This window comes from Rhinolophus ferrumequinum, chromosome 25, assembly GCF_004115265.2.
Source record: "Rhinolophus ferrumequinum isolate MPI-CBG mRhiFer1 chromosome 25, mRhiFer1_v1.p, whole genome shotgun sequence".
NCBI lineage: Eukaryota > Metazoa > Chordata > Mammalia > Chiroptera > Rhinolophidae > Rhinolophus > Rhinolophus ferrumequinum.
In genome coordinates, this window is record NC_046308.1 from 16,002,837 (window position 1) to 16,020,860 (window position 18,024).

At 46.7% G+C, this 18,024-nt stretch overlaps 1 protein-coding gene across 1 annotated transcript in view; it reads left to right on the top strand.

Annotated features, from left to right (window-relative positions):
* The window catches only part of MYO18B (myosin XVIIIB), a 244,040-nt gene that overhangs the window by 165,314 nt on the left and 60,702 nt on the right, over window positions 1-18,024 (top strand). The window contains exons 37-39 of the mRNA XM_033098254.1: window positions 726-809; window positions 1,839-1,976; window positions 4,348-4,533. Coding sequence (XP_032954145.1) covers window positions 726-809; window positions 1,839-1,976; window positions 4,348-4,533 — 408 coding nt within the window. The remainder of the gene's footprint in view (window positions 1-725; window positions 810-1,838; window positions 1,977-4,347; window positions 4,534-18,024) is intronic.

The window sequence follows — 18,024 nt, forward strand, 5'->3', positions numbered from 1 at the left end:
GAGCAGGAGAGGGGCAGCCAGGATGCCACCTCAGACTGTCAGCTCTACAGTGACGGGATTCTCCTGTCTTGTCCCAGGCTGTGTCCCAGAGGCTAGATGAGTGCCTGGCATGGAGTAGGCACTCTGTACATAGTGATTGAATCAATGAAAGCTGCAGTCCAGGGGAGAGAGTACGGCGGCTTGGACCAGGGAGGTGAAGTGGAGATAGGGGGACGTGGATGAACCCCAGAAGACAGTTAGGAGGCACAATAGCAGGAGGGGAGAAGTAGAGGCTTTGGGGATGGAGCTGAGGGATGTGATGAGGGCCCCTGGCAGATTTCTGATCTGCATAACTGATCGCATCTGATAACTGAGCGGTTCTGGGGCTTGCCAAAGCCAGTATCCAGGTCTGGAATCCTCATTACCTGACACTCAGCATAGTTCTCTTCCCTCAGAATCTGGTTCTAATGCTGAGTCCAGCCCATTTCTGTCTGGGCGCCCAAGTGTGTTTCATAAAGTGCTGGACAGTTGACCAAAGCTCTGGGCTTATATAATGGAAGTGACTCAGCAAATGCCGCAATGTTGGGGAAGGTGTGAGTAGCTGGTACCCTTTTGGAACCAGCTACTGTCACAGAGGCTCTGGGAAAGACAGACTGTGGGTGGGGGAGGAAGGGACTGCCGGGGGCAGGCTCCCAGCAAAGCCTGTGGTCTCGAGGTGACTTTTTTTCTTTTTTTTGTCTCACTAGTCCGCGGCTGACATTGGTCAGATCCAAGAACTGCAGCTGCAGCTGGAGGAAGTCAAGAAGGAGAAGCACAAGCTTCAGGAACAAGTATGTGCTCAGAGCTGCCATATTGTGGGAGAGGCAGGGAAGGGTTCCTTCCAGGACCTCACCCTTTGGATCCTGGAAACTGTCATTCATTCATTCATTCACTCAACTTCGTTCTTGTGCCAAATGAGAACAATCCCAGCCGACACACACACATACACACACACACACACACACACACACACACACACACACACACACACACACACACACACACACACACCCGCCCTGCCCCAGTGCTGTTCAGCATCCAAAGCTGAGATTCATTCAGGGCAGGACTTTCTCCCTCTGAGAAATGGTTCTAAGGAAATGGGATGGTCTGTGCAAGATAGGATCGTCGTCCTTTGTGAAATCTTCCTTTGCAGGCATGGTTCCTCCAAACATCCCTGAATTTCCCTCATTAGCTAGTGGGTTGCTGTTATCCATGAAATTCTCCGAGCTCTTCTAGAACTGTTCCAGGTGCCTACTTAGAGGGACTGCGTTTCAAACAACTGTCCGTGGGCACTGAGTCACAACAAGCACAACAAAATAGTAGCAGCAGTGGCCACTGGCTGGGCGCTCATGACGTACCAGGCGCTAATCATCTTCCTCACACACAAGTGAAGAAATGAGGCTCAAGGAAGGGAACTGACTTGTCCAGGCTCATCCAGCTGCAAAGGGGTGGAGCCAGGTTTCGAACTCTGATATATATGCTTGGCTCCCAAACCCGCTTCATTTGTAGGCTTTGATGCTGACAAATTAGCTTTGTTCCCTTAGCAGAGCAGGGAAAGGAAGTAAGAGAAGCACTGATTGAAAGTCCCATTTGGGAGGCAGAAGGCCCAGGAAACGTCACCTCCCAGCACCCGACACCCAGGGGCTGAGACCCAGGGTCCTCAGATTGGAAGCAACAGTTCTTGCTTGTGCATGCAACATACAGCACCTGAGCCAAGAAGGAGGCAGTGGGAACGGGCTTGGGGCTGCGTCCTCTGTGTGTCTCCATTCCAGGTCTCAGGGTCAACAGGTGGCCAATGGACCTCTTGGGTTTGCCCCCAGCTGCAGGTGGCTCAGATGCGTATTGAGTACCTGGAGCAGTCCACCGTGGATCGAGCCATTGTCAGCAGGCAGGAGGCGATCATCTGTGACCTGGAGAACAGGACGGAGTTCCAGAAAGTGCAGATTAAGAGATTTGAGGTATTTGATGTGTAACTATTGCTCAGGCCTGGAGAAGTGAGACCTTTTGTGTAACGACTGTCCATTCTTCCACCATCCACCTTTCCACTCATTTTTCATTATTACCTGGATATATATTACTCATCCCTCTCCCATATAAGTTCCTTCTCTCCCTCCTTCCCTCCTTTCTTCCCTTCTTCATTCACACTGTCCCACAAACTATCCATTCAACCTGTCCACCTCCATATATCTCTATTCAAGTCCATATCCCGTCATTGGTCCATCCATCACCCACTTCCATTTGTTCTTCTTTCATCCTTTCTTCTCTTCCTCCATTCTTTTTTTGTTTCTCACACCTCGGCCTCCTGTCTGCCCATCTTTTTATCCATTGCTTTACTTCTACCCATCTCCGTCCACCCACTCATCCACGTGTGTGCCCGGCACTCCTTTAGAGGAGAAATTTACTTTGCACCTAGTGTGTGCTAGGCTGTTCTCGGTGCATGGAAGACAGACGTATAAAACAGGTTCTGCTTTCCGGAAGCGTAGAGCTTTGTTGGAGATGTGGATAAGATATGTACCTAAATACCCATCATATGAAGAGAGGGCTGTGAGGTTTGGAGGACTGAGGTTGGGGGATGAGGGAGGCTTCCGGGAGGAGGTGGCCTTGATGCTGGACCTTAAAGGACAGCTAAGACTTGAATGTAATCACAGGTTCAGTGATTATATTCACATTGGACTCTGTGGGCCAATGACATTAGACATTTTTAGGGGACATCCTTCCACATCAGCTGCTCCACTTGACATTTATCACAGCCCCACAGGGCAGGTAGGATAGAGTGAGATGATGACCCCAGAGAGGTCAAGATAAAGCCAGGTAGTGTCCGTGACAGAAGTAGATTGACACTTGACCTTCAGTTCATCCTGGTCCCAGGCTCTAATTTCTTGGCAGCCATCTGACCTACCCACAGTAAGACTGTGTGTCTGAGCAAGGAGAGGCTGCACTCCTCATTCTGAAACATTTCCTCCCAATCCCCGCTTGGCCATTTGGCTGCTGGGGATGAAGAACAGAGAAAAATTTTTTTGCCTTGACCCTCACTAGTTCTCAGAATTGCTCAAGGGATTCCTCAAGGAATAACTGTCTTTGCAGATCACCTTGAAACTTTGATCTACTGTATTTTAAATAACTAAATAAATAATTTTGGGCTGTATCGTGTGTCATTTTTTTTTTTACTTGATTGCAGCATAGTCAAATGGTAGAAGAACAGACAACTATGGTAGAACAACTTTAAATGGCAGATTCTAGCTCTGAATTCACTTTTCTCCCTCTGCCTTCATTATCTGAATGTAATAGAATCCCAGGTCCTTGGGATGGGGTGCCTCAGGGACACAGTTTGAGAACTGCTCTTCTTATCCTCCTGCTGCCCTTTGAAACTGTTGCTAGACTCTTTCTGAAAGGCGAAGGAGAACTGAATAGGAAAGTTTTTCTTTTAGGCCATTATTTAGTCTCTGATCTGGAAAGGGGCTCAGAGTCCTTAGCAGGGCCTGAAATATTCATGTGGGCTCCGTTTTATGTCATCACTCACGTGTTTGCCCATCAGAATCAAGCCTTTGGTTTCAGGCTTGTTGGACAACTAATGAATTCTGGAGAACAGCCCTTGGGTTTGTTTTCTATGGCACTGGTGATGCCCACAGCTCTTTTCTCTATTGTTTCATTGTATCTTTGTGGATTTTTTTCCCTCCAGAAAAGAAAACATGACATAAAATATTACAGCTGAGGCTCATGGGAGATTAAATGCTCAAACCTCCTCGTTTTACAAAGTGGGAAACCAAAAACCCATGTTGGAGAGGCTTGTTCCCCCTGCATAGTGTTCTATCCACTGACCACTCCACCTCCCAAACCTTAAAATGAATGAAAGCTGCTATACGTATTAATAATCCCCAAACCCTATTAATAATCCCCAAACCCTAAGTCCTTTGTGCCAGGCACTGAGCCTAAGCCTCCTGCAGAACTTAAGTGTTCAGTGTGGAGAGCATCCCTGGGACGTAGGAACTATAATTATTCCTGTCTCTAAGAGAGGTTTAATAACATGCCCAAGGTCACACAGCCAGGAAGAGGTAGAGGTGGGATTTGAACCCAGAGCATTTTCAGAGGCAGGGTTCTCATCAATATCTTACACTGCCTCTCAGAATAGCAGCTGTCATTTCCTAGGTTTTTATAATAAAACCTAGACTTTATAATAAAGTCTTCATTTTTGTATCTGAAATCAGGATTATTATCCGATTCTAAAAGCACACAGAGACTGAGCAAAGGATTTCTCTTCCTGGAGCCCCCTGTTCCATGCCCCTGGCCTCTAACTCCAAGGTGGGTGTGTGCTCTCTGACCCCCGTCTAGGTCCTGGTGATCCGGCTTCGGGACAGCCTGATCAAGATGGGTGAGGAGCTCTCGCAGGCGGTCACGGCCGAGTCCCAGCAGCGGGAGACCAGCCAGTATTATCAGCGGCGCCTGGAGGAGCTGAAGGCAGACATGGAAGAGCTGATGCAGCGGGAAGCGGAGGCCACCCGGAGGTGCATGGAGCTGGTTAGTGCTGTCTTCTGCGCTGGTTCTCATCTGATTGAAGGTTTGAGATGGGGGAGGGCCTCCTTCCTTCTGAATGGGAGACTCGTAGGTGAGTCCCCCAGGCCTTTGGAGTAGGCTGGAAGCAGGGAGAAAGCAGGGAGAAACCTGAAGGGGCTGGGCAGAGAGACGGCACTGCCATTGGCTGTAAACTCTGGGGCGGGCCCAAAGTGGACCAATGACATTCACTCCTGCTGAATGGTCTCCTAGTGCCTTTAAGTCTCAGTCTCCAGTTCCTGCCTCACACCTTCCACTCCAAAAGCCTGGTGGCCTCATGTGAAGAGAAAGGAATCAACGTTTACTCAATGTCTACCTTGCACTGAGTCTTAACATCCATAATATCATGTAATTGTCATAACTACCCTGCGAAGTCAGAGTTATTATCCCATTTTACAGATGAGGAAATTGAGGCTTCAAAGAGGTGAGATAACTTGTCTAGGGTCACACCTAGCAAATGTCAGTGCTGTTTCTGGACGATTAATAGCAACAACAAAGATAAAAATGATAAGGTTAAAGCCATCATTTATTAAGCAGTTGCTATATGCCATGTTCTGGGCTAAACACCTCTTGTTTAAATCCTTCTCTCAGTATTATGAGGTAGGTACGCTTCTTATCAACACTTGACAGAGGAGGAAACTGAGGCACAGGGACATGAACATGCCAAATGAGGCTCATAGTGGTGCATTCACTTGCTCCAGGCTACGTGTAGTAGGAATTTGAAGCCAGGTCTGTCCAACTCTGTCGCCTTTGCTTGTCATCACTAAGCCATGCTTTGCTCCCTGGTGTGATCCGAGGAACATTTTCAAATTTGTTTCCTGCCCAATGGGAAGGTTTCTCCATCATTCAGTGTAGTTTTTGAGAACAGTTTCCTGCAGGGCTCACAGAGCGTATGAGACAGCCTGTTCCTTGCTTTCCCCATGAGGCCAGATAGTCCTAAGACTCCAGGTTTTTGTTTCTGTGACCCAGGAGGCATCTGGCACCTACTTTGTCCCCAACCCTAGAGCCTTCACCGAGACGATCCACAACATGCCAAGGCTTGGCACAGTGGTCTCTAAGCCACAGTCATTAGCTCCTTCCTGCCCTGTCCTCTCTGCTTCTGTGACAGGTGTCACCAACTCACCACCCTGCAGTAGGTATATTTCTCTGGCTACTGCCTCCATGTCCAATGTCATTCCCATCAGCTTTGCCCTTGACAAGCCAGCAGGCTGGCTGTTATGTGTGTGTGTCGGGGTGGGAGGTGGGGGGTGAGGCTCCACAAAGAGACCCGGCCTCCCAGACAAAGTCCAAGCCCCATGACTGGCAGCTCCTCCATTCCCCCACCACTCACCCCTCCACCCCGCCATGGCCTTGGAAGAAAGAGGAGCTTTCCTCCAATTGATGGGATAACTTCCTCATTAACCAGCTCTTCTTCTCTTGCAGCTGAGCTCCCTTCCTGCCAGCTCTGGCTGGGAGTGAGAGAACATCCTCAGTCTTTCTCCTCTGATGTCTTTTTAAACTGGCCAGACACCCAGGCATTCTGGCCTGATCAAGGAGTGGGTTTTTTCCCTCTCTTCTTTTACTGTCTTTTTCTCTTTCCCTTTTTCTTCTCTCTTCTCCTCTCTGCTCACTTTCCTCTTCCCAGGGACATGTTAAGATCTTTCAAGGTCCTAAAATACTGAAAAGATTATAGTGAGTCAAAATACATGAGTCAAAATAGAAACAACACAAAACTATAAAACACAAAACCTTCACATATGCTGAAATTAGACCTGCATCCTTCTCCGTTTGCTGAATGCAAGATTCTGGGTAAGCTTACTAAAGCTGAATTTTTCTCTTTAGTTTGGTGTGTTTGTGGTTGGGAGGTATATTTGTTTTCTAGACCTGCCTCCACAAATTGCCAAAAACTGGGTGGCTTTAAATAATAGAAATTTATTCTCTCATAGTTCTAAAGGCCAAAAGTCTGAAATCAAGGTGCTGGCAGGGCCACGCTCCTTCTTCTGAAGGCTCTGGGGGAAAATCCTTCCTCACTGTTCCAAATTCTGGTGTTCCTTGGCTTATGACTGTGCCACTCCAATCTCTGCCTCCATCTTCACATGCCATCTCATACCCTCTGCCTTTTTTTTTTTAATAAGGACGTCTGTAATTGGCTTTAGGGCTCACCTTAAGTCCAGGTGGATTTCATCTCAAACTCTTTATCTTTATTATATCAGGTAAAGATCCTTTGCCCGAATGAGGTCCCATTGACAGATTCTAGTAGACATAACTTTTTTGGGAGGGCACCCTTTCCCCCACTACAGGAGAGGAGGGCATGCAGCTGCTTTGCTGGTATCCTACCGTGACCCCGCACCGCTGGTTGTTTCCTTAGTGATTGTATGGGTGAGCAAGGCTCAAAGGGAGCATGTCGGTCTGGCAAGCCTTTCCTAATGTCCTAGGTGTGCCAAACTCACCAACTTATTGGCCTTCAAATACGTATGCCTCTGGCCTTTGGGCCCTGGGATATCTCCACTGGGAGAAGAGAGGATGTCGTATTTTCTTATATCACTCATTTATTCATTCGATATATGAGGTCTTGCAATTAAGTTCGCTAACTTGTTGCAACAATGGTGCTAACCTATTCTGATATCGGAGGGATTATTCATTATGAATTTGTACCAACTGGACAAACAGTTAAGCAAGTTGACTATTTGGAAGTGCTGAAAAGGCTGCGTGAAAAAGACGACCTGAACTTTTCACCAACAATTCACGGTTCTTGCATCACCACAATGCACCAGCTCACACGGCACTGTCTGTGAGGGAGTTTTTAGCCAGGCAACAAATAACTGTATTAGGACACCCTCCCTACTCACCTGATCTGGCCCCCAGTGACTTCTTTCTTCACTGAAAGATAAAGGAAATATTGAAAGGAAGACATTTTGATGACATTCAGGACATCAAGGGTAATACGACGACAGCTCTGATGGCCATTCCAGAAAGAGTTCCAAAATTGCTTTGAAGTGTGGACTAGGCGCTGGCGTCAGTGCATAGCTTCCCAAGGGCAGTCCTTCGAAGGTGACCGTAGTGATATTCAGCAATGAGGTCTGTAGCGCTTTTCCTAAGATGAGTTCGCGAACTTAATTGGCAGACCTCGTATATTCATTCACCACCTGCTATGGGCATGGCCCAGGGACGGGTGTTGGTGGGGAGGTGCAATGAATCCTAAGGCCCCTGCCTTGTAGACGCGGACGAGGTAGACAGAGCCCAGCTCAGTGGAGAGTTCAATGAGCAATGTCATTTTAAGAGGGACCCTGTGGCCAAGGCCCCTCCCATTGGTGTTGGTTCCAGGAACTTTCCCAGGCTTCTCAGGAGATGTCATCTCTCCCTCCAGGGCTGTGTCTATGTCACCGGTGTGCCTTCCTCTGTCACCTCCCTGTAAGGCAGGGCGGCTGCTCCATGCCGTGCAATCTCTATGAACCTCACAAAAGCCTGCAAGGTAGTCAGGGCTCTAGATCTTTCATTCATGCAATGTGTATTCCTAGTTTTCACTGTGGCCACGCCCCATGCCAGACGCTGGAGATCCGGCTGGAACAAGACACACTCTTGCCCTCCAGGAGCTTACGCTGAATGGAAAGAGATGGCTAAGGTCATTGCTCGTGGATGTTACACTTTATAAGAGGCACTCAGAGCTTTCACAGGCAAGACAGGCTGTCTGTACGCTGGCATTTGGGGACTCGTGCCCCCCTGTCACCACCACAAACCATCTTTGGGCAAAGCATTGCCCTCTTCACCTTCTGTTTATGAAATTCAAATCTCTGGGAGGGATAGAACGAGTTTCCTAACTCCCCAGTCCATGCATGCATACCTTCATTCATCCACTCATTCATTCCCTGGACAAATATTTATTGAGTGGCTCTAAGCTCGGGCACTTAGCAGATGTTGTCTTCTTTCACGCTTATGTCAACCCCAGCAAGTGGAGAACATGGAGGTGTGGACCCGTGAGGTCTAACCTGGGGCTGACGAGTCAGGAGTGGCAGAGCTGGGATTGGCAGCCCTGTGTGTCCAACTCTAAAGTTGACCCTGTGACACCCCACGGCCCTTTCAACCCAACGCTGCCGAAAAATGGCTCCGTTGTGGGAGAAGAAAAAAAAAAAAAAAGGATCCTGCACTCTGGGCCCTGGTGAGAAGTGAGAAGGATGTTGATGGATCCTCCCTCCGTGTTCTTTTCCGCCTGTCCCCAGCCCGTGCCATTTGTCACTGTTGGTGTTGGTTTAAAGGGCTGCAAGTTGTTTCGTGTGAATGATTTACACCCCTAGCTGGCGCACCGGCGCGTCCAGATCAGGATCAATTACCCTGCCGATGGAACTTCTCTTCCCGGAAAAAAGAAAAATGAGGTTTTGCCATTAATTTTAGTAAATGTACTATTCCTGGCGACTCCAGGAGCCATTATGGAGAAAAGAATATTCTGGCTCTAAATCATTCAAGTCCCTTTGTCATCGGGGCGACGAGACAGCTCATCTGTGGATTCATATCCTGTTGTTTTTCAGTAGTTACCGAACCCAGTGGAAACCAGCTTGTTCCCAGGGTATCCAGGGGACATCAAGGACAGCTGAAGAGCTAAAGGTCATAGGAAGGCCTGCTTTGAGCCAAAGCACCTGTTTCAGAGGCTGTACCTGTTGGGTTTGCCCTCATTGCCTTGGCCTGACTCTCTCTCAACTTGCCCCTGAGCCAGGGGAAAGTTTCCCAGGTCTTGAAAAACTTAGATGACGCTTCTGTTCACTCTTAGAGTGACCCACGCTAGAAATTGCAGTGCCTTTCTCGCGCTGGCTCACACAAACAATAATCAAGCCTGCTGATTTTATCCTGTTTAGGTATTTTTCAAATCCATCCACTCCTGTCTCATCCCTGCTTCGTATGTCTTTATTTAAATGCCAACCCCTCTGGCCTAGTCCTCTATAGTTATCTTCTAACTTGTGTCACCATTTGTCCTCCACTCTCGCTCTGTCCTGCTGAAGATCTTTCCAGAAGGGACCCATCTTACTGGGTTACTCTTCTGCTAAGAAATCCTCCATGGTTTTCTGTTGCCTTGGGGACTGTACTCTTCTGCTAAGAAATCCTCCACGGCTCTCTGTTGCCTTGGGGACTTTGCCACAACAAAGTCCCCCTTCCTTCCCAGAGCCGCTGAAATCTAGCCTCGGTAGAGTTTTTCTGCCTTTGAATGTCTGCCTCTCATCACCTTTCATGTTCTACTCAGACATGCAAGCAATTGTTCAGGACCAAACACAGTGTTATTTCTTGGCTTCTCAGCTTCGTTCTCATGCATCCTCTGCCTGCCTACTCAACCTTCGTCATTCAGATCAGATCTCGCCTCCAGGAAGCCCTCACTGTTACCCTCAGCCCTTACTATGTGAAACACCTCCTTTGTGTTCCCACCTCCCTCTGTGTCTGCCCCACCCATGCACGCATCATCCAGTTGTTACAACTGTTTGTATTCTTGTCTTCCTAGACAGACAGCCCCTGAGAGAGGGGTTGGGTTTTATTTGATTCTGGGTCTTCAGCCTCTAGTTCAGGGTCAGGCGTAGGGTGGATTCTCAGGAATTGTTTGCTGAATAGTTTCCTCAACATTTTGAAGTGTTATCTCTTAAGAGAACAGCTCAAGAATGATGTCTTAAAAATTGGAATTTTCAGATCAACATACTTTTTAGTTTGCATCCTGGTCCTGTGCCTGATGTTAAGGGTGATGCAGACATGAATGGACCAGGGTCTGTGCCCTTGGAGAGCTCAAGATGGAGAGGAGGAGATACATGTGTCCCTAAATAATTCAGATACAAGATGGAGTGTGGGGGCAAAGGAGGAAGTGGTTTGGGACGACCAGGAGACCTGGAGAAGATTGCGTGGAGGATGCATCATTTAAGTTTCTTATATGATGAAGCCATACTGGCTGGCAGCTTTGGGGGGACAGTCATTCGATCACGTTCATTGTGACTTGCCCAGACTTGCATTCACCAAATGTCTAGTGAATGCATGTTGTGTGTCAGGCAATGTCCAGGTTTCCAGAAAGTCAGAGATAAACCATATATAGGAATATAAATACAGACTCTTCACCTTCTCCTTCATTTCTTTTCTTCTGTTCTCATTGCAGCTCACCCACTGAATGCCTTGCAAAATCCCTTCCTCCCACCCCTAACCTGACCTCTTCCTTGCTCTTCTTTACCTCTCATTTTCTAGATTCGGACATGTTACTTCTCTCTCTCTCTCTCTCTCTCTCTCTCTCTCTCATTCCCTTACAGAATTGTTTTGACTCATGTTGAGAGGAGAATATGCATTAGTTTCTTAGGGCTGCTGTAATAAATGACCAAAAACTGGTTGTCTTAAAACAACATAAATTTATTCTTTCACAGTTCTGGAGGCCATAAGTCTGAAATCAAGATGTTGGCAGGACCACACTCCCTCTGAAGGCTCTAGGGGAGAATCCTTCCTTTTTCTTCCAACTTCTGTTGGGTTCAGGTGCTCTTGACTGTGGCAACATGGCTTTAATCTCTGCCTCCATGTTCACATGGCCTTCTCTTCTCTGTCTCTATACCCTCTCCTCTTCATATAAGAACACTAGTCGTTGGATGTAGGACCCACTCTAATTCACTATGACTTCGTCTTAATTAATTACAACTGCAAAGACCCTATTTCCAAAACGGTCGCAGTGTGAGGTTCCAAGTGACATGGATTTTGGGGGGAAGCTATTCAGCTCACTACAGGTGGTTGAAAGAGTGCTGGACCTGGAGTCGGAGAACTTGGGCAGCTAAGTTAATGTTGCAGAACCTCAGTTTGCCCATCTATAAAACGGGAGTATAGTGCAGCCAATCTCTTTGGGTGGCTGTGAGGATTAAATGAGATGATGTGTGTGATAGAATACAGTAGGCACTTAATAGATGCTGCTTTGCTTTTCTTTCTCTTCTCTTATTCCTCTTCGGACTCTGACTACTCCCTCTACTTAAACGTTATCATAAGTCTACCAGCTTCACTTTCACAGCCTATCCCATCCATGGTGGTTGATGAGTATGAGGCTGATTTATCACTTACCGCGTGCTGGACACTGGGCTAAGTACTTTGCATGAGCGTCTCATTTAAGCCTCACTCTTTGAGGTAATTGTCACTGTTTTACTAATAAAGAACTTAAAAGCTGGAGAGTTAAAGCAACTTCCCCAGAATCAAATTCCCAGCAAGTGGCAGAGTCAGAATTTGAACCCAGTTCTGATCAACTCAAACCCATTCTCTTACTCATAAGTTTTATTATTTTTATTTTATTTTATTATTTTTAAAGGGAACAGGACTTTACTGGGGAACAGTGTGTTTTACCCAGGACCCATCAGCTCCATCCAAGTCAAGTTTTTCTCTTTTCAATCTTAGTTGTGGAGGGCACAGCTCAGCTCCAGGTCGAGTTGCTGTTGTTAGTTGCAGGGGGCGCAGCCCACCATCTCTTGCGGGAATCGAACCGGCAACCTTGTGGTTGAGAAGATGCGCTCCAACCAACTGAGCCATCCAGCCACCCGGGAGCTCAGCAGCAGCTCATTGTCTTCAATCTAGTTGTGGAGGGTGCAGCTCGCTGGCCCATGTGGGAATCAAACCTGCAGCCCTGTTGCCCAGAGCTCACGTGCTAACCAACTGAGGCACCGTCTGCCCTCTTACTCATAAGTTTTAGACACATCGTATTTACTCATTCAAATACATTTTTTTAAGTGAGTCATAAAAATGAATATCACTTTTGATTCTGAAATCTAGGGTGTCTCAACTGTGTCATTGTTAACATTTTGGATTGGGTAACTGTTTGTTGTGGGGGCTGTCCTGTGCCTTGTAGGATATTTAGAAGCATCCTGGTCTCTCTACCCACTAGATGCAAGGTCATCACAGTCACAAATATCTCCAGACGTTGCCAAATGACCCCCAGGAGCATAATCAGCCCCTGTTAAGAATCACTGATCTGATCTCCTCCTAACAATTATCCTGAAGGTAATACCTACGATACTCCCCATTTTACATATGATCAAGCTGAGTCTCAGAGGGTCGACATAAGCCCATGGTCACAGAAAGGAGAAGGCACATCAGGAAGGGAGAAATCCAAAGATACAACGAGGCGGGAGCTCGAATCCCTACCCACAAAGAAAATAGACAGTAGCAGTTCCAACAAAAAAACTCAATCCCAACCTTTCCCAGACCCAGAGGCGACTTCACAGCAGAATCTAATTCTGAATGGAAATGAAGGCCTTGCTGCAGACTGTGTACTTTTAATAATGTTTAAATAAAACATGGGAGCACGGGTGTGATCTCCTCACTGAGCTTGGCTTGTCAGCTGCCGGGCCAAAGTCATAAATAGTTAATAGACAACCACTTATGGCTGTACTTCTGTTAAATCCAGCATCAATTATATATGGTCCGTGAATTATTTATTTGGTGTTACTTTGGGGTATATTTTCCACCTTCCGGAGGAAAACAATGAAAAAAATGTGAGGCCTAAAACAGATGAAGGGCCAGCTGTCAGGGCCTTATCTGCCTTTTGTATTAGTGAATTTCCCTGTGAGGAGAAAACCTCCTATTGATGTGATTAAGAGGTTAGAGTGAATTTGGATCAGAGAGTGCCCTGCCAGACCATCAGGACCAAAGCCCGGGGCACGTAGATGCTAATGAGTGCTTGACAACCAGCTCTCCAGCATATGAGTGAGCAGTCAATGTCCTGATTGGTAGTGTTTGCCCATGTCTGTGGTGTAAATCTACCCCTTAGGACTCATTTCACGCTAACAACATGAGGTCGATGAATGTGGAATTGGGACACTAGACGCAGCAGCACACCATTATATACTCATGCGCCACTTAAAGTCAGGGGTGCGTTTGGATTCTGAGAAATATGTCCGTTAGGCAATTTTAGGCGTTGTGCAAACATCATAGCGTACACTTACACAAACCTAGATGGTCAAGCCTTCTACACACCTAGGCTGTAGGATACAGCGTGTTGCGCCTAAGCTAGATAGCATTCACCGTGCCAAACAACAGGAGATGGAATCAAGCACAAGAGAAGAAGGATGCAATAAGTGACACACGAAACAAGATGTGTGAGGCAGCTGCTGGCTTAACACAGCACAGCGTTCTACAGCCAACTTCTTTTTACAAGGAGAAAGAGTACACTCTAAAGTAACAAGAAAACGTGGAGTATAGTAAGTAGTCATTTATTATCATTATCAAATGTTACATACTGTCCATGATCGCATGTGCTACACTTTTGTACCACTGGCAGCGCAGTAGGTTTTTTTACACCAGCATCAACACAAACACGTGAGTAAAGCGTTGCAGTACGACATCAAGACAGCTCTGATGTCACTGGACAATAGGAACTTCTCAGCTCCATTAGAATCTTAGGGGACCACCGTCAGATATGTGGTCTGTCGTTGAGCAAACTGTTGTTATCCGTGCGTGACTGGACAGCATGTTCACCGTAGAGCTTGGAAAGACGTAAATGACTTCACAAGCATAGAGAATAGTAAATGTTGGTAAAATAATTAGGAAGCCATGTGTTTGGAGCATGTGTTACCTTTGTTTTTAATGTGGTTTATTTCCTTGTAAGTTTATATTGTTGAATCTTGAATAATAGTCATGTTTAACAACTGGCTCGTGAGATTCCTGAAAATTTTGCAATCAGCTCTTATAAGCTGGTGTGAGCTCCTTCTACCACACCACTGGCTTGGTGTCACCTACTGGTGGGGTCACCGTGGCCTGGTTAGGAGGCTGGTGGCAGGAGAAAGAGCGAAGGAACAGAAGTGTGGCATCAAAAGGCTCTGAAGCGGGGTGGCTGGTTAGCTCAATTGGTTAGAGCGTGGTTTGCCGGTTCGATCCCCGCATGGGCCACTGTGAACTGCGCCCTTCTTTAAAAAAAAAAAAAAAAGGGCTCTTAAGTCAAATCTCCTTGCTCACTGACCGTCTTTTTTGAAACAAAATTACGTCACCATCCAAATTCTGTCTTCTCTTGAGGACGTTCTTTCACCTCATATGTAAATTGGGCATGATCACATCTACTCAAAAAACAACAACAACAACAAAAAAACTAAAGCCAGTAATTCATGCCATGCTTCTAGCTCTGCCTGTCACGTAACTACCCCTGACGTCATGCTGACGCCTCCATCTTCCCCTCTTGTCCAGTTTCTCCTGTCTTCTCAGAATCTGGCCACTTATGGTAAAGGCCTTAGGAAGCCCAAAGCCAGATACTGTTTGGTTTTCATGTTTGTTTTTTTCTTGTTCTGTTTTTTTGACCGCCCAAAGACCTATGATTCCAAACTCTAGGTCAGCACACATCCCCCTTCCACCACTTCCCTGGGGGCATCCACCAGATCGGGAGTTAAGGGTTTCATTTTAAAAAGCTCTCAGTGTTTTCCTCCCACAAATGGCTCTGAACTTCAGAGCATAAAGATGAATTATTTTGGCTGGGAGCTGAAGTATTTAAAAAGGCATTCCAGATGAAGGGCGTGTGTGGCCACCAGCTGGGTGTAAATAACACCTTTATGGCTTTGCTGACAGGGAGGGAGTCCTCCTAATTACTGCTCCGGTACTCAGTGTGATCCAAATGACCCAACACGTTTATAAACTCCCTGTTCACAGGCTGCTTTCGCTCCCCACCCTCAATAGGCTCCCACATTCTCAGAGAGCTGACAGAGGGAAACGTGGGTATTTATATCACCCCCCCCCTCCAGGCACCATTGTGTCTTTTTGTCCCCCCATAAAGGTTTCTGTTTTAAAAACAACAAAAAAAACTTGATCGTAAAAGGGACTGAGGACCCAGTGCCACCAGCTTCACACACGTTTCTGAAACGGAATTTTTCCACGCTGTCTTGATCCCAAGCAGTGAATGTGCTTGTCTCAATTCAAGAGGTGTTATCATCTAATGAAATGAGTTTCTTTGCTTCGGCGTCTGAGATGAGATATCTTGATAATAAAATCTATTACCGAAAGCCTACCTAGGAATAATGGGGTCTATTACTCCCTGACTTGTGGCTTGGTTTCCGCACTGAAAACAGGCTCTCCGGTAATTAATCAGAATTTAAAGTTACTAATACCAATTACAAATAATGTGTGGAGTCTTGAGATGGCAAACAGAAGAGCAGATACTAATCTTGTCCCCTGAGACTTCATCAGTTGAACATTTGTTACTTTAGACTGGAAATTAGAGTGACTTAACTCCATAAAGTTAATTACTTACCAAAAAGAAAGGTGGGGGAGGTATTGATTGAATGTTGCAGGTGTGCGTTAAATTATTCAAGTAAACCCAATTCAGATTATTTAGATGAGATTATGCTTTACTTAATTGCATGTCAGAGAGGCTTTGGAAGGTTAATCTCCGCAATTGAAAGCATGATCATTGTCACAATTGGGTATCTTTTCAAGACAGCAGTCCCGAAGAAATGCAGGGGGCCCCAAATCAGACTCTTAAATTAACATTCTAAATTCATTTCCAAATTATAATTTGGTTTGAAGGGTAATTCATCTCTTTGTGGTGCTCTTTTTCCTTTTTTTTTTTTTTTTTTTTGGCTGAGCTTTAACAGTAAGGGAGAAGGAGACCTCAGACCTTGAAGCTAGACCAAGCAGTGGGAAAGAAAATGGTTTTTACTGGGACAGTTGGCTGGTTTGGAATTGCAAGTGCATGTAGTAGGAAAGAATGAGTGAACTGGTTTAAGTTACCGCTCTTTTGGTTGTCAGTGATAGAAATAAAATTCAAAGCAGCTTAAGCCAAAAGAAATGTATGGGTTTATCGAATAGAAAAGTCTGGTGACCTCTGGGTTCAGGCCCAGTGCAATTCAAGGACTGAATCCAGTGTGCTGAGGCCCATTTGCACCAGCTCACCAGCGCTAACTGTGCACATCTCTTCCCAACTCTGTGTTCGACGAGGGCATGTTGATGGATTGACATTAGCCGTTGAAGGAAAATTTATGCCGTGGAAATTGGCAAATGCTACAAACCAGGGCTTTTTCCACCTCCAGAGCCAGTTGGAAATATTTACCAGTACACCACTGGGTGAATCTCTCTCTCTCTCTCTCTCTCTCTCTCTCTCTCTCTCTCTCCCCCCCCCCACCCCCGCAGACTTTCCCTTTCCCGTGGCAACAGTCAGGATGAAAAATGACCAGCAAATCAACCTCAATGATAAGAAGGCCCCTGGTAACCAACAGCTCAAACAAAAGTCCGGAAATGGAATCTCACGGATTCCGATTGACTTGGTTTGGGTTACACGCCCATCCCTACACTACGCACTAGTGATGGAAGGAGGCAATCTCAGGGAGGACAGTTTGGCAATACATGCCCAGCCCTGAATCCGGCCGTAGAGTCAGCCCTGTCCTACCCACATGGACAGAGAATAAGAGAAAAAGAGTTTTCCCCAAGGAAAACTGGAATGCGGTGCCAGAAGGAGGGGAAATGGATTCCAGAGAGGCAAACCCCTGCGATGGCCACTGCTGGGGCCATGTCGGTGTGCCTTGAGCCCCGCTGGTTTCTCTGCTCTGTCCCACGTTCCTTCTAGATTTTCTCTTCTCTTCTTGGTGTCTGGCTTGCCGCTTGACTTTTTCCTCCTCTGTTTTCTTTTCTGTTACTCCTGAGGCTGGGGTGTCCTGTGAATGGGATGGATCAAAGAGAGGAAGAGGGGGCCAGAAGGGGCAGCCTGATTTTCCTTTGCGTCTCCTCAAGGGACTGGCTCATGTTGTGGGAGGAACATGTCCCCCCAGTTGACTGCACGACCTTGGGCGTGCCTCCCCGTGTGCAGTACTCACTTTTTCTCTCTGTAAAATGGATCCGATGATTTCTAAGGCTCTTTCTGCTGAGACCCTGGGCAAGTCTAGAACTGGTTGGTCATAGAGCCCCAAGCTTTGGGAGTGTCTCAAAGGGCTGATATGCCATGGTGGCAGGTTCTTCTGGAACGAACACATCCCTACACCTCAAGACTTCCACACACAGTCACAGAATCTCAAACCTCATAGTATCTGGGCTCCTTCATCTCATCTGATGCCTTCTCCTGCCTCCGGCTGGTGGGAATTCCACCTCTGGTGAAGCAACTGCAGGGTTGGAGTAATGACTATGTCTATGGGCAGCAAAAGTCTTGTAGATACCAGGGCATTCCAGATTGATTCTATAGCTGCCCCATAGCTGGATTACAGAAGGGTCACCTTATCTTTAAAGTAGCCAAAACCCATTTTAAATCCACAGCCGATGAAGCTCTGTGGTAAGTAGAGGCAGAATTCTCCATCAGGTTGTACTTACACTTCCCCGGGCTCCTGAGGCAGCCATGCAAAACACAACTTGACATCCCATGGTCTAGACTGGGAGTCAGCAAATTGCAGTCTGTGGGCCAGATCTGGCCTGCCTTCTGTTTTTTGTAAAGTTTTATTGGGACACAGTGACAATTATTCATGTGTTCTCTATGGCTGCTTTCACACTAGATGGCAGAGATGAGAGTGACAGAGACCATTTGTCCCATAAAAC